Source organism: Parus major, chromosome 5 (assembly GCF_001522545.3).
Source record: "Parus major isolate Abel chromosome 5, Parus_major1.1, whole genome shotgun sequence".
Taxonomy (NCBI): domain Eukaryota; kingdom Metazoa; phylum Chordata; class Aves; order Passeriformes; family Paridae; genus Parus; species Parus major.
This window is the reverse complement of record NC_031774.1, coordinates 50,579,037-50,595,750: the sequence shown is the minus strand read 5'-3', so window position 1 is coordinate 50,595,750 and position 16,714 is coordinate 50,579,037. Positions and strand designations below refer to the sequence as shown.

At 36.4% G+C, this 16,714-nt stretch overlaps 1 protein-coding gene across 4 annotated transcripts in view; it reads left to right on the top strand.

The window, feature by feature from the left end:
* The first annotated feature begins 7,621 nt into the window (after positions 1 to 7,621).
* Positions 7,622 to 16,714, top strand: part of BEGAIN (brain enriched guanylate kinase associated) — a 157,572-nt gene continuing 148,479 nt past the window's right edge. Inside the window, exons 1-2 of one of the 4 annotated variants that reach the window (XM_015630005.3) lie at positions 7,622 to 8,062; positions 11,047 to 11,176. In XM_015630005.3, coding sequence (XP_015485491.1) covers positions 11,126 to 11,176 — 51 coding nt within the window. In that variant the 5' untranslated portion in view covers positions 7,622 to 8,062; positions 11,047 to 11,125. The remainder of the gene's footprint in view (positions 8,063 to 11,046; positions 11,177 to 16,714) is intronic. The other 3 variants (XM_015630009.3, XM_015630008.3, XM_015630013.3) reach the window with 3 other exon arrangements.

Below are 16,714 nucleotides of genomic sequence, written 5' to 3'. Positions count from 1 at the left end.
CAGCAGACAGCCATTTCTATTCATTCAAGGTTTTGAGACAGTGCTAGTCCTCTTAATTACTGTTTACCACAAGATTTTCAAATGTCATATAACATGTTTGGCCTTTCCTGGGAGCTCTGAAGCAGCTGCTCTGAGCTTTGTAGGCATGCTTCTATTCCACAGTTTTCTCCTTTTCTCTTTTTAAAGCTCAAGAATCACAAAATATCCTTCAAGAATAAAAGGCCCCATATGTGCCCATCCCACAAATTCCATGTAAAATATAATTTTATCCAACCTTGTGACAATAACAGACAATTCATTTTAGTTTTCCTAGTAGGAATGTGGGCAGAGGTTATTAGCTCTCAAAATCCTGCAGCAATATACAATACCAAAGTAAAAATCTGACTTCCCCCATAAACAAACTTTCTCCTCTAAGAAGCACTTTTATTCACAAGTCTATTGAGCAAAATAAGCATGAATACTCAAATACAATCCTTATGATTCTCAGAGGGAAGGTAAGAGTAAACATCACATACAGAAAAAAAACACACCCAGATAATGCAAAGACAGTCTCTGTTTTGTTGGTCCACTATCTACCCCTGCAAACCTCCACCACTACCTGAGTACTTTTGCCAGATTGATTGTGAGTTTCTATTCTGTATAATTTAATGCAACCTACCTTATTATAATTCTCTTGAGAGCACAGAAGTAAGAGATGATCTGACAGAGTAAGCTGCCAGAAATAAAAGATATTTTAGCAGAAGAAAGTTTCTTTAAACAATATGTTTCTGAAGGGAAATTCATCGAGGACAAGAGTAATTCTTCAACAGTTAAGACATGAAATACAGACTATTGTGTAAAGCACAGCTTTGCCAAATTCCATATGGAACTATGGACAGATTTGTAATAGGATATCAGGGCTATCCAGCAGTGTTCTTATATAACAATCCTAAATGGGATATCTGTCAGTTAAATGGGAATCTTTCAGTTTAATGACAAACTCAGGCTAAATATGTGAAGATCCTTGAATTTTTGGGATGATTAAAAATTGAAAATTAATCCAAACATAACCATTTGGATGATGAAATTTTGAGCCTGCTCATTGACAGAAACTTATTAAAAGTTTCTCAAATGTATCTCTAGTACCTATGCACCTACAGAGGAGCACCTAGGACTTGCATTTTTGAGTTTAATCATTACTGTAGTAGATGCTATTATGTTTCCTCAGTAGAATCAAATTGGTCCAAGAGTGATTTGGTTTAGTCTAGATCAGCACTTTCCAACACATTAAGTCAGTTTGGAGCTGGTTTGTGTTTTTTGAGGGGTTATGCTGTTTACATCCTGTCCTGAAATACCTTTAAAATGCAAATTGCAATGTGAACAAACCATCATTTCCAGCCAATGAAAACTTGCTTTATGAGTCAGGCATGATACAAATTAATAAATTAATTTAAAATAAATGTTGAATCTTTATTCTGGGGTTCCCAACTTCTGTTTCTTTGCAGTTGCAACATTAGCAGATATTTTTGCTAAAGCATAGCTTCCTTTACTTATAAATTAAATCCAGAAATCACATGACTCCATGATTTGAAATCTAAATAAATTGTTAGGTATTTAAATTAGAATACATTTTATAAGACTGAGAAATTTAAAAAATTGACTGATTAACATGATAGGTTGCATAAACAGTGGAAAATTTATTTTCCCTCTAAGAATTACCTTAAGAATGCAGATCCTGTGCTGTTGGCATTTAGCCAATGAGGAATTATGGTGTTCTTTGTTGGTAGAAGCAATCCATCAGTCCCTGGAAGAGAGACACTATATCTCAGCAAAGAAAATAGCCCACACTATTGCCACCCTGCAGCTGCCATGCTCCACGGTAGAACAGGGTGTCATGTCCCATTAGCAGTATGTTAATGACTCCTGCCTTCAAACAATTTTCAGTTTTCAGAGCTGATGGGTACTGGATTATGGTTCAGGTTAGGGTTACAAGGGGATCCTGGTGAGTTCTGTTTGTTCTTCATATTCCCAAATAATGCAGGTTGTTCAAAGCAAGGCTCTAAAGCAATAGCCATATTAAGATGTGGGATGAAACATAACTCTAAAGCAATCAATATTTCCTCAGGCATTCAAGCAAGAAAAATTATTTTTGAAGTAGTCAATCAATGTCTTTGTACCAAGAAGTGACATTATGTCTAAATCACAAGTAATCTTTCCTGCCTTTAACACCTTATAGTACTGCATACTATTTCATTTCCATTCATTTTTGCAAGAGGTTAAGAAAGAGCAGCTAGAAAAATTGTACTATGGCAGTTGTAAGAAGCAACTTTTTTCTAGAAACCAGACATGTTTATGGTTTAGAAGACCTGTTTTCTCACATTAGCTATCATGATATAGGGCCATAATGGTCCCTTTTCTACCTTGAAGGGACTGAAAAGATTCAAGTGAGTCAAATTTAACAATGTACAGCAAATATACTTGGCAAAAAGCTGTCTAAATAGAGATTAACATATGCATTGTCACAAATCCTTTTGGCATCTGGAGTCTGATTTTTCTATTTTGCCTTCTCTACATCTTGAGGCAATTGTAGGAGAAATAACTAGAAAAGCAACATTGGCAACATATTGGAAAAATGATGGTTACAGATGGTATAAAGAATACTATCCTGCTGAAAATCTATAAAGACTCGGAGCAACATACAAAAAGAATGAGATATAAAAATACTTTATCAAATCCAAAAGCATTCTAGTTCAGTAGCTTTATCCTCAGAGTTAACAAAATACACTTGAGATTTGAAGGTAGAGATTCTAACAGGTCATGTTCTTAGCATTGCTGACCCAAGGTGAAGTCCAAGTTGCTCCAAGCTATATTGATGTCAATACCTTCAACAAGATAATATTATATTTCCTACTTTTAATAATGTTCTCAGCTTCACACCATCAAATCATTATGTATTTCTTTGGAAAAAAAGTAAAGTTTGTATTTCTCAAAACTCATTACAAATGACATTTGCATTGCCTTTTTTTTCCAACCTTTTATTTTTTTAATAATAAAAGGGAGAAGGTTTACTGGAACACAAAATCTAACCCACAAGTGTCCAGAATGACCAGCTCCCAGAAAAAGAGTGGACTCTTCACCAACACTCTCATTAACAACATTAATTTTCTGTGTATGCAATGGTTTCCATAGAGGTGTTTGGATGCTGACACAAATGTGAAATGAATGAAGGCTGTGGGAATGTGTGCGTAGGTGTGCAATAGCCAGGCTGCTGAGAGTTGAGCGTGACTGATGTGCAGATAGCAGCCTATGTGTGGAGAATGATAAACATGGGGGGGAAAGATTAGTGCACATGTGAAAGGGAACTTGTTTTCTACTGCCTGACTCTGCAGCACACCCCCTCTTTCAAGGTTATCTCCTCTCTCCTCTCCCCATATTCGATTACGCTTGACAGTGATGAGTGCTGCAGCCAGATGAGACACACTTATTTCGCTGAACAATCCCAGAGGACTTTGAAAGACAGAGCAATCCCCCAGCCAAGGAATGACTTAGGTCTCCAGGATACAAGCTGGGCATTTTAATTTCTCTTCAGAAATGGAGGTTCAAAACAGCTGAGGTTATTTGTAGACTAAGGTCAAACCCAGCAAATATCCAGATTGTCAGTTTTAAGGGCTGACTCTATATTTATCCAAAAATCCCACTGCACCAATATAAAGCACTTGCAGGACCAATCCTTCCTGGGATTTCTGTTTTCAGTGATCCACTCCAGCCACCAGCCACACATGAGGTTCCCCAGTGCTGACCAAGGACACAGACAGACAGCACAGGGCAAACACGAGGCTCTGGCAGGCAAGGACTCAGAGGTGCCTCTGGGAGCCCCTGGACCTGGCTGCACCATGATTGTTTTCCTCTGTAGGTTTTGAGTTAGCAAAGGGACATCAATATCCCCTTTCCTTCCCTGTTAAGGTCTGGGAAATTTTGCACAGCTGTTGTTGCACTGTCAGGGAAGGATTCCCAAGCCCATTCCCAAGGCCCTTCTGTTATTTTGTTCTTAGCATTTGAAAATATTCCCCATACAAAAGGACAGGGTAAGCATCTTTCTCCAAACTTCCTGCTTACATCACTCCATGAAGGGAAGATGAGCCAGACCAATTAAAGATGTTAAATTCATTGTAATGGTTGGTTACTTTACTGGAAAACCCTATATTCAAACAAAAATGGTTCCATTTTACTGTGTTCATGCCTTTTTTCCCATGAAAGTATTAATTACCTTGCAAATGTGTACATGTATGTACATTTATATAAGTATGTGTACACACATACAACAGAAGGCAGGTTTAAATTAGATATTGGGAGGAAATTCCTTGCAATGAGGATGCTGGGAGACTGGAACAGGTGTCCCAGAGAAGTTGTGGATGCTCCATACATGGTAGTGTTTAAAGCCAGGTTGAATGGATTTCTGAGCAACCTGATAGTGTAAGGTGTCCCTGGCCATGGCAGGGGAGTTAGATGAGATTTAAAAATTAGGGAAATAGATGCTCTTTAAGATCCTTTCCACATCCATCCATTTTGTGCTTCTGTGAAATTTAGCAAAATTTCTAAAATCTCAAGTATTTATTACACCCCATAGCAATTTGTTTCATGGAAACCTACTGTCTTTATTTAAGATACATTTTATTTTGCACTGCACAGTTTTCCAGCTACTAACCTCTGGTTATTTTATATCTAGATTTGAGGTGATGATGGTATCTATAACAAGGATTTAAAATATTATGCTGAAAGTAGATGACATTAATAGACACCAAACTTTCCAAAGCTCCTATTATTGTTCAAGTGTGGTGACTCTGCTCCTATTATTTAAGTGTTGTGACTCTTTTAACATGTTTTATCTGAGTTCATTATAGATGCATTCTTCATAGACTCTTAGAAAATACTTGAAGCTTCCTGGCAGTATTTCTGTGGCAATGCCTCTTGCTCATCCAAGTTGAAATGGAATGTACTGGAGGATCTAGTCCTTGTTCTGTTTGATGTAATAAAAATATTGTCCACATAAAGTTACCAACAAACTGTTATACAATCAATGAACAGCTGAGCAATGGGATCAGTCTTGCCCCAGGCTTTTGCTTTTACCTGTTGGCACACCAAATTTGCAAATTTACAATTACCTGTTTCATTGGATTCTTTATCTCACCATTTTGGATGTACCCCTCACATTAAATGAATTTTAAAATATTCAGTTCAAATCACATAAAAGGGCAAGGCCAAAGATTTCAGTCACATTAATGCTGAAATTCAAAGTTGAGCCTTGACTTTACTTTCTTTCCCTAATTCTGCTGGGGTTATTGTTAGCAGTAATTTTACTGAGAAAAAAGAAGGTGGATTTAAAAAAAAATCCTTCAAAAAGAGAAAGAATGAGTGGTTAAATAGCAGTGTTCTGCAAGATATACTTAGAATCAATCATTTTACTGTTTCCTCAGCCACACTAGTGATCATAAATCCTGTATCTTCAAGCTCAGTGGTTGTGCCAGCCCTTCATTCTGAGAAACTTCATGTGTCCTGTACAGGACTTAACAGTGGAATTATGGATTCAGGAGAAAGCTGTGCTCAAAGAGGGACAGGAAGCCAAAGGAGATTTGTTTGATACAGCACACCAGTGTGTGTAAAAGCAAAAGCAAAAGCAAACCTTGAAGATAGAGAAATGGAAAAGGAGGTAGAAAAAAAAGAGGTTATTTGTAGCTCATGACAGACATTTTGTTTATTGAGGAGTTCTTCTGCCCTTACTTTCACTTGGCAACTGGAACTGGAATTCCATTGGGCTAATTTGGAATTTACCACTAATATCTGGAAAAACATTTTTTAACCTGCAAGATTGGTAGGCAAAAGAGATATGCACACAGAGCTGACAAGTATTTTGTCCCTCCAACCTCCCAGTTGTAGGTATGGCAATGGCTAAAGAAAAATCTGCCAATGAAGTCATGTTTTCTCTCATGTCAGCTCACTGGGAAAAAAGTTACATTTCCCATAGGAAGGAAATGGTCTTTCTCCCTTCCTCATATATGGAGGTCCTGACATATAATCACTGTGTATTTGTATTTAGCTCAAACTCACCAGTCTGTTTCTAAGATACAATGAAGCTTAAAAGGGAGGAATTGCTTTGTCAAAAGATCTTATAACAAAAAAGCTATTCCAGAATTTTGGAATGGCCTCGCTGCTTTGGAAAAAAACCAAAAACCAAACCAACAAATTGAACCAAATGGCCTCATCCCTGACTAAACACCACAAAACCAGACAGAATAAAGAGAAGCCAAACATTTTCCATGTCACCATTGGTTAAAACAAATGGGAACAGGAATAGGGCTGCAGTTACAAGGTGCTGTGGTTATAGGAGCCACTCTACCACTGAAGAAACAGAGTCATGAGCTACAAACCTCTGCTCTATATCTGCACCTCACACCTGTTAGACACAAAGAGTGATAGATTCCAGAAACTTCTTTTCAGTTTTGAATGCAGTGCCAGTCCAGAGGCATTAATAATTGCCTTTCAAGAAGCAAGGCCTGTTTCTTTTCTGGTGAGAGGAGGATGCTACTGTTAAGTTTGCCCCTGGCATGCTGTGAATATCTACCGCCTTGAACAGCCAAGTTCTTCAACATTGTGCAGTGATCAGAACTTAATGGGAGCAATAAACACAATTCTCCTGATGGCTCAGTAGCAATTGTAAGGAGGAACTTCTGAGCAAGCCCACTCTGGCTGGGACACAGGTAGGAACTCAAAAGCAGCCCTTCAATAACTTAATGTAGTTATCCTTCCCTGTCCCCTGACACTTTTGGCTTATTTCAAGTCAAGGCATGGGGTATGGCTAAACATCAGCCATCTCCCCACCTCAGGCTGGCAAGGAAGGTAATGATGCAGGGTGTGGGTAATGTCACAGTTCACCTCTATCTCCACAGCAAGATGAAAGACCCACTCTTCTGGGCAAACCAAATCCACCAAAACCTGACTACTCAGAGGAATTTCCAACTGACAAATAGACCAGAGATCTCTGTGTTCTTGGGCAAACGACAAAATATGTTTCAAAAGGCAGGGCCAAATTTATATATGCAGTGCAATACTGCAGCTATCATAGACTATTGGGCCATGATATGCACTTTTGTGCTGGCCTTTCCACAGACAGAAACTTAACCAAAAACACTTAGATATTTTAAATGGTGATATCACTAAAATTTAAAAACTCTGAGTGGTTCTATATATTAAATATACAGATACATGTGGATAATTTTATAACCATAATTACCTCTCTTCATAATTGCAATGGTTTGACATCAATGAAACTCCAAAACTGTGTGTGGATTTATATAGTAAATATATAGATACATATGGATGATTTTATAACCATAATTACATATCTTTATAATTGCTTTGGTTTGTGTACACACAAATATAATGTGATGCTAAACAGTCTTTCTCCCAAAATATCGAAGGCAAAACAAAATACATAGTTTTTCACATTTATGTGTTCCCTTTGGGGCAGCTGCTACACTCTTTCCTTAGGGCTGGAGCTCTAGGCATAGCATCCTAACACAGGGAGAGTAGCAGGTACTGCAGATTGACTGTAATCAGAGCCTTGTTCCCTTTTAAGAGAATTCAGTGGGTGTTCCAAATTGAAAGATTTTGACTTAACTCAGTTTTATACCTATATTCACAAAGAGTGCTGCCTCAATCACTTTCAGTCTCAAGTGTGCATGACTAACTGGTAATTTCCTGCATTTGTGGCAGTCCGTGATCTTGCTTGATGCTGCCAAAGTTTGCGTCTACACAGAAAAGCAGTGGCAGGTTGAGAGTGAATGACCCCCCGTAAGTTATTTTGAAATTGCCAGACTTTGCTCTGCAAGTTGAGTCTCTCATAGCAACGTGGGCAGCATATCATTCTGTGCTGGCTTCATTAAAAGAAAACGATTCCGTCTTTCAGTTAAAAAAAAGAAAAGCTGTAACTGTTGAAGCAGCATGCACCTAATAAGCTACTTCTAAATCTGGCTCCATCATTTCAGTCTGTGGACTAGCAGAACAGAGCCTGCAGAATCCTTCTCAAGTAAGTATTGTTTTCTCTTTACTGTATGTTTTTATTTTTTAATTTAAATTTCATAACAGGTAGTAAAGAAGTCTTCAGCATTGAATCAGTGGTGCTGCAATATGACAACTGGATGCCTGCTTTAAACATGAATTAACATGCTCTGTTGTTTCATTTGGCAGACATTACTGTCTTTAAAAGGAAATAGTTAATACATTAAGGTACAAGACAGCAAATTATATGGATGGAGCTTTCTAAAGCTGCAGTGCTGGAAAGCTAATGAAACGATTTATAATTGACTGTCATGACAAGGTTTTTTTAAATGAGTTATGTATCTTTTGTTTGCATAATGCACATCATGGAACATGTCTATTTGATCTCATCAAAACTGGAATATGTATTCTGAATGTGCTACTGCCCATTAAGTATGAAATTATCAAAATAATTTATATCTTCAAAAAAGGAAAAATTCAGGCAGTTGCATTAATATTAATAAAGCTAATATGTACACATTAAACCTAGCTCAGGTTTGTATTAAATTATGAAGGAAAATATATGTAGTGCATGACTTTATCTAATTATACAAAGTATTAGTCAAACATTGAAAAACCGAACAGAGTAAAGATGAAATAATTGTTTGTATGAGGAACAACAGAAATGCATAACATTTGCCAAAACAAACAGCACATACTGTAGCATGCTTTCTGCAAGAGTATTTAAACAGCTCTGATGGACATGTCTCTTTAATATAATGAAGGAGGTGGGACTATGGCCGTGGAAAGAAAATAAATAACAATATTTTGTTTCATGTTTAAATTGCAGCTGTTGTAATAGAAAGGAGTTAGAAACAGGCAACGCACAGGGCTACTTTTACATTTGGTATGCAAACACACACATATTCAAATGCAAACACCTTTTTTTTTTCTTATGTAGTCATATCTGCTTCTCACCAATTGCTGTGACATGCAATTCTGATTGCAAACATGCAGGTTTGCAGCCCTCAGCAGAAGTGTATTGTAGCTGCATCTGAGGCATTACAGCACCAGAACTAATATACTGGGAACATTTAGCACAAGCATATCCTATATCTCCAAGTAATATTATTTGTCATAGTTTTTTATGTAGTGAAAATTGTGCTGCAAAAAAATTCACACTGTTTAGTTAACTTCTGCAGAAGACTACATAAATACTTCCCTCCTGCTCGAGTTAGCCATCCCCCAACAACCAATGGTAACAGCAGTCAAGGAATTACCCTTTATTTATCTCAGTTATTTTAAAATTACTCAGAATGATAATTTTTAAGACACACTTTCAGCCCAACTCATTTATATGCAGGCAAGATTTCTTTTAAGCAAACTTTTCCAGGACATATTGGAGCGTGGAACTGGAACAACCATTTCCTTATTTACTGTGTAATAGACATAGAAAGTTTTTGGCAGATTATGTATATGCAGAGATAAAGAATGGAAACAGAGATAATAAAATTACTGTATTCCAGGAATGGTGAACAATAATATATCCTTCCTTTTGCAAGCAACATTAAGCTTCCCAAGGGTCAGCTCTGAGGAGCCTAACAAATTAGAAGCCGATAATGGAGAGGTTTAGTCTGACGTTTCACAGCCCTTCCCAAAATCTCAGGAAAACACAGCATAGTAATAACTAGACCAGTAAACAGTGATTTTTAAGGTATCATCCCCACAAGACTAAAGGAGACATCAGTGAGCAGAAATGCCACTAACAAGCTTAGACCATTCCCACAGCTGCTACACTTCATCAACTAGAGGAAGCAATCCTTGATAACTGAGACAGGCCCTCAAAGGGATAGGGTGACTTCATGGTTGGGTGGATTGCCCAGGTAAAAAGACTTATTCCTCCCTTATACACACAAAAGAATGATCCTAATGAAATCCCACAAACCTAATCTATTGCTCTTATGAAGTCAAAACCCCTCTGGGGGCGGGGAAGAGGGTAGGATTTGACCCACTACTACTACAAAGAGCTGTGAATTTTTGTATTATGCTCTGGAACAACTTGGTCTAACACATAATTCACTAATTTGAGTAAGCTCATTGGACAGGAAAAAAAAAAAAAGAAGAGAGAGAATATCATAGCAACAACTGATTCCTTTGTGGTTTATGCATTTAACAAAGACTTACCTTCCAGTATTAAATTCCCCTCTATGCTTAACATTTAATTAGCAGAATTGCATATTCCTGCAGATATAAAAGAAATATGACAAGAAAAACACTGCTGTACTGAAAGATCTCTTCAAAACTCCTTGAAGCATCAATGGGAAGGAATTTGGGTAGCCTTAGATCACCACTAATGTGGTGTCAGATCAGAAAGGGATGTTATAAGACTTCAGAGACAGCAAGGCCTTGCAGATTGTGGCATCCAGCATTAATTTAGGAATGGATTAAAATAAAATAAACTGCTATATAAAATACAATTAATTTAAAAAGATAACATAATTAATGAGTGGGAAATATTTTCATTCCACCTGAAGAAAAAGGCAGTGTATTTTTATCCTAAGCCTGATTTTGCATGATAAACTAATTCCATTCCTCCTCTCATTCTTCCTCTCTACTGTCTTAAATTTTCTCATGCTTTTTTCCCTCTTAACGATGGTAATGATGTTAATAATAATGATGATGATGATTATGTTAATAATAATTATTATGATTATGATTATTATTGGGAAAAAATAAGAGAGAAAAGAGAGAGGAAAATGAGGAAAATGGCATACCTAATTTGGAAAGCCACATGACACTGCCAGACTACCTCAAAGAAGGACATGTTTAAAGACTAGACTCAAAGGATTTGACGCTTTCCTAAAAATACACATTTTCAAGGAGCAGTGGAAGAAACTAAGACTCCTCATCTGTGTATTCTCAGAAGGATCAATTATTTTACGTCTTTTCACCAAGCAACTACAAAGTGAGCTGGAGACACAGAATCAAATGCTAGTGTAATGCAGATGACCTACAGCTCTACCCATCCTACAGCACGGCCACAAAAACGGTACAGCGTGTGAAGAAGAGCTCATGGAGCAGCTGGCTAAAGCAGAAACTGAGCAAGAAAAAGATGATGTTGGCAGAGGATAGAGAGCATTTTGAAGACTCATTCACAGTCAAGGTACGCAGCCGCGGTTGGTCACTTAAACACAAATCTGGTAAAGAATTGTTATTCTGTTGTAACAGTTATTTACAGATGCCATTAACTCCTGTTAGCTAGGAAGCTCTGTCTCTCTTGGATGGGGGAAAAAATTTCTCAGGCAGGTGATATCACAAGCTTTTTAGTGCTGAGAAGTTCCAGCATGAAGGAAAAGCTATAGCACTTATGCTCTGAAGCTTGGCCTAAGTAGATCACTAATCCATTCCTTACACTGTAGACCAGCCTTAAATCATTTTGTATTCCTGTCTTCCAAGCAATCCATTGTCTGAACTATGGATAAATAAAAGATCACTTAAAACACTTTGAAAAAAAAATACAGTCTGCAACTCCATTTTTCTGGCTGTTCTCAGCAAGAGTAAAATTTCTCTTCATGTGAGAGAAAAAGCCCCTTGGTAATTAAGGGTAGACAAATGTCATTAGCTGTTGCCACAAGTGCCTTATACATATTTTTGGAAAACTTTAAAGATATGCACAGTCACATGTGTCCACACTGCCATTTTATATTGCTAGGGAGCAGATAACACAGCAGCCAACATCTTACAACTGATACTAATTTGGCTGTTTGCACAGAAATGGAAGGTGCTCTGATAGGATGATATTGAGTGCAGTAAGGGCCTGTGTCCAATGGAATATTGTGCTGGAACTGGAAAAAAAATTGGTGTATTAAAACATTTTGTGCTTGCATTTTTCTCTTTAATTTTTCATTTATTTTTAAAGCTATAAATATAGCTTGCATTTTAATTGGGTGTCTGTCTCTAATTTTGCTGCAGCTGTAGCATTTGCCAGAGAACAGTGGCTCTGTTTTCAGGGTGGTGCAGGATTTATACCAAAAAACCATCTCTTCTCTAATGCTCAGCACTTCTTGCAGGCCTATCACAGCTCTGTCTAGCATACAGCTATAAATTAAATGAATCAGACTTATGGGTGTTGACAAGAAAGATGACACAGCAATTTGTTGCCTTTAGTTTAGTCACCCTGTAGTTGCAAAACAGATAAATGTTTTACTCATCATGGTGGAGAGGTTGATTAATGAGATTTTGGAGCAATTTAGATCTATTTTATCTTTAGATTTAGATTCAAGACTGAATTCAGACACTGTCCAACATGCAGATTCCTGCACAGAAACATGTGTCTCTGTTCTTTAAGACACCACAGTAACTTTTCACGTCCTTTTCATGCCAACAAAACCTTCCATTTCCTAGGAATCCAGACTGATTTAATGGTGGCAGTACTGGTCCAATTTTCTGTTTGTCATAACATGTTACAAATCTACCAATTGATAGAGAAAGGAAAAAACCATTTAAACTTGTTCTCATCAGAAGCCATGCATTAAAATAAAATAACTGAAATTTCATTCTACTGATCCTGAAGACAGCTAGATCTTATAGACTAAGAGCAAATGAGTGTTTAAATTCTGCTTAGGGCTGAAACACTTTCAAGTAGAATCTAGTGAGGTAAAACCAGTATATATAACACTGACTTCACCTCCACTCCATTAGAAATTTTTTGTTCTGAAAGGAAACAGAAATATTGGAAGTAATATTTAGTGAAATTGAATTTTTGTTGTGTGAGGCCTGGCATCCTAGACATGGATATTTTTTCCATTAATTTAAAAATGTAGAATTTCTGGAGAACAACTAAATAGAATAATGCTGAAAAGCATTTGAGGAAACGCTGTCTTGCTGATGAAACTGGTGTAGGCAACCTTACATTAAAAGCAAATTTGTATTTGACAACCATTACAGAAAAAAGAAAATTAAGCCATCTGTTGGAAGGAAACCCAGAGAGGAACATCTGTATTATTTATAGGGATAAACTGAAGTGCAAAACTGAAAGGTCCATGAAACAATTCAAAATTAACTGCATTAAGTGTGAAGAGGACTGGATAAGATGTGATAAAAGTTTCATTAAAGGCAGGAGGGAAGAGTACATCTGAGCAAGAATGGGCACTGCGAGAATTGGGATATAGCTATTTTAAGAGTGGAGTATCTGCTGAGGGATGTACACATCTTTAGGGCAAACTGAGAACTTTGAACTGAATGCCATTCCTACAAATTCTAGTGAGTTTGGCCCTGGTGCTTAGGAAATATTTGTGAATAGTTGAAAGGCTGAGTGAGAAGTAGGAACACAAATAAAGGAAACATACACCATTATAATGGAAAACTCATTCTTTGCTTCAACAAGAACAGCACAGACAACAGCTTTAATACTCACCCAATATCTTGGAGTCTCCTCACGGACTCTGAAAGGCTCTGGAACCAGTCCTACTTGCAATTAAAATAAACCTCAATATCGATTAAAAATCAGATTTACTTATTTTCTTAATAATAACTTAAAAGTTTCTTATGAATCTCAAAATGTAAAAACCTTTATACATACTTGGGTTTATTAATGTAGATAATCTGCTGAAGATATTCTTGCTCACTTATCAAAAGACATACTTTTAGATACAGAAAAACTTAGTACTAAAACTGTTGAATATTGTCTGCTTTGACCCAAAAAATGATCGTATTTTCCAGAGCTCTACACAGAAAAACTTCTAGTTGTCATAACAACATCCTGCAGCAGATACAAGATAGCTTGTACTTGTTTTTACTACAATTAGCAAAAGTTAACATCTCCTGAAGATTAAAAAGCAGGGATATTATTTAAAAGGGAGGGCGGAATTAATTTTTTTATTTTTTTTTTATTTCTCAAAAAATTCAGCTTTTAATTTAAAATCTTCAGTAAATGGTCTGTAGAAATATTCCATTGCATCAAGTCATATTTGCAGGTAATTCTCTTACGCTCTATGTTTATATAAAATATGCAGGTTTCTAATAATGTCTTTTTAAAATGACACTCAGAATATAAAGCAGCCTAAATTTGGAAAAACCCTGATGTGTTTTCCTAAGTAACAAGTTTACTAGACAAATTCCTGAATGATTCAGTCTTGTCAAAGGCAATACTAAGTCATTATGAAAGTCCCATTTAAGCTATGATCTTAACTATCATTCCTTTATAATGTTCCAGATTCAGCAGTCAGTTTACCAGGAAAGGATCAGTGTCACTCTATTTATGTTCTTATATTAACACTTACCAGGAAAGGATCAGTGTCACTCTATTTATGTTCTTATATTAACACTAAAATAGAATAGAACATCTTAGCCATTGCAACACACAAAATTACAAACTCTATCCACTCTAGTCCCTGGAAATATTTCACTTATGTGCGAGCCTTGATGGTATCTGGAGATGTCCCCTTGATCAGGGTCGTGTTATACTAGATTGGGTACCACAGAAGTACATGGAAAAATACAGTCCTTTCCTAATTTAATGAGTACAGTCCCTTCCTCATTTAAAGGCCAGTTAATGGCAGCTACAGACCAAAGTGCAGGTGTTGATCCAAGGTCAATGAAGTAGATAATGGCAGAGCTGCTGATAAAGGACAATCTTATTTACAGTGAAATCTGTCACGTAGGTCAGACAGTTTTCACTTGCTTTGCACAGACATATTGTTTTATTCCAACAGTGGTGCCCACCATTTCTAAAGTAGGGCAAAATTAATGCATAGCTTTACCTTTTAAGATTATTTTAATGTAAATATGACTGGTTTAGAAGAATTTAGTAATCTGGCAAGCATCCACGTAGTTGAGGCATATTGTAGTAATAAATAACAGAAGAATTTGAGCTTTCTTAAGGTATTTATTTCAAGAGTACTGCCCATACTACTGCAGCAAAGTATTGTCATTCACAGACACACCTGCTTGAATTGGAACAGGAAATTCCCTCTATCCACAATGTCTCCAAAGTGATTTAAATATATAAGGTAAAATAACTTGAACCCTTCAAAAAGTAATTCACTTAACATATGGAAAATAAATCATGACCATCACTTATTAAAAAAGTTCAAGATATCAAAAACATTCAAATTTTTAACCATATTTTGGTTTAATATTCAGTATTTTTATTTGTACACATAGTGGAAATAATTCAGCTGGTCTCTAGAGAATATTTTGGTGAATTTATTTAAGAGAGAACACTGAATAGTTACTGTTACTACAAACTTTGATAATGTCTGTTCTGACCAAAATTCACAGTGACTGATGTATTGATGTAGATTTGTATCATTTAAGAAAAAATAATTAATTTTCATTTTGAAACTGTGAATAGTTTTTTTCTTAATAATCAGATATGTCTGTGTCATATGTCTAGAGTCATTAAGCAGAAATCATCTGAAGAAAGAGAAGCAGCAATATAAGCAGTATGACACCCACAAGTGTTATGTACCTTACCTAAATTACCTATAACCATATATCTCTATCTATACCTGTACATATATTTCACTACTATGCAAACATCTTTCTGAACAAAAGAGCTCTTTCCTGACAATAAAAGAGAATTATACGATCTTTTTTTATTGGCTGTACCACAGACTTTTTAAATTCATACCTTAAAATTTGCACATAAGCAATGGATAGCTGAATTTATGCTTGTAGTTAACATAGTTTTATTCATGTACAAAGGAGCCAAATCTGTCATGAATAAAACAGTTCTTGTCCAAATAGGTACAGGTTCTGGCTCAACACTGAGTCTTGCTCTGTTTCTGAAACAGGAATTCTTAATAAAGTCCATTAAAATTGCAGAACTCACATTTTGCCAAGCTCTAATGGATCTGGAAAAGCAAAAGACCTAAGATGGATTAGCATAGACACTATGTATTTCACAAACCTGTTAGCTTCAAGAGTTACATTAAGTTCGTACATGTCTGTATTGGACATACTGAAAAATCCTTAAATTCTGGCTTTGCAAGAAGAGAGTCATGTTGTGTTGTTCCCTGATTGCATTGAAAAGGTCATGAAAATCTTTTTATTGACAATTGAAAGCATTTCCCAGCCTTTTAAACTGTTAGCATTTGCATTCAAGTGAGAGAGGCATAAATTCATCTAAAACAAGACAGTGTGAGCAAGACTTATGCATTTTAATCCACATTATCTCTGTGATCAGGATAATGCTTGCAGCATGCAACAGAATGGCACAGTCCCACAGAAATATGGAAGCATTTCAAAAAGTAATTCCAGTAAAAGCAATTGATTTCTGATGTGTTAAAAGGATCTTCATGTCCCCCTGTTATTTGCAAAATTAATGTACTTACTATGTTAATTTGAGAGATTTGCAACACTTCAGCAGCTTTTATGAACTATGATTTAAATGAGTGTTGGAATTACCAATGTGGAGACAATAAATTCTAGGCAATAAGTAAAGTGCCTTGTAATGAGGGACCTAAATGTCTGCTTCAAAAGCACATGGAGCTACATTTTCAGCTCAAGCTGCTGTTGACCTGTCAGCTATGCACAATATTTTTAAACGTGTTCTTGTGTTTAAGGGAGGTCGCTCAGTTTTCTGCTTGTGAGTTCTCTTCTCTCTTCTCTTCTCTTCTCTTCTCTTCTCTTCTCTTCTCTTCTCTTCTCTTCTCTTCTCTTCTCTTCTCTTCTCTTCTCTTCTCTTCTCTTCTCTTCT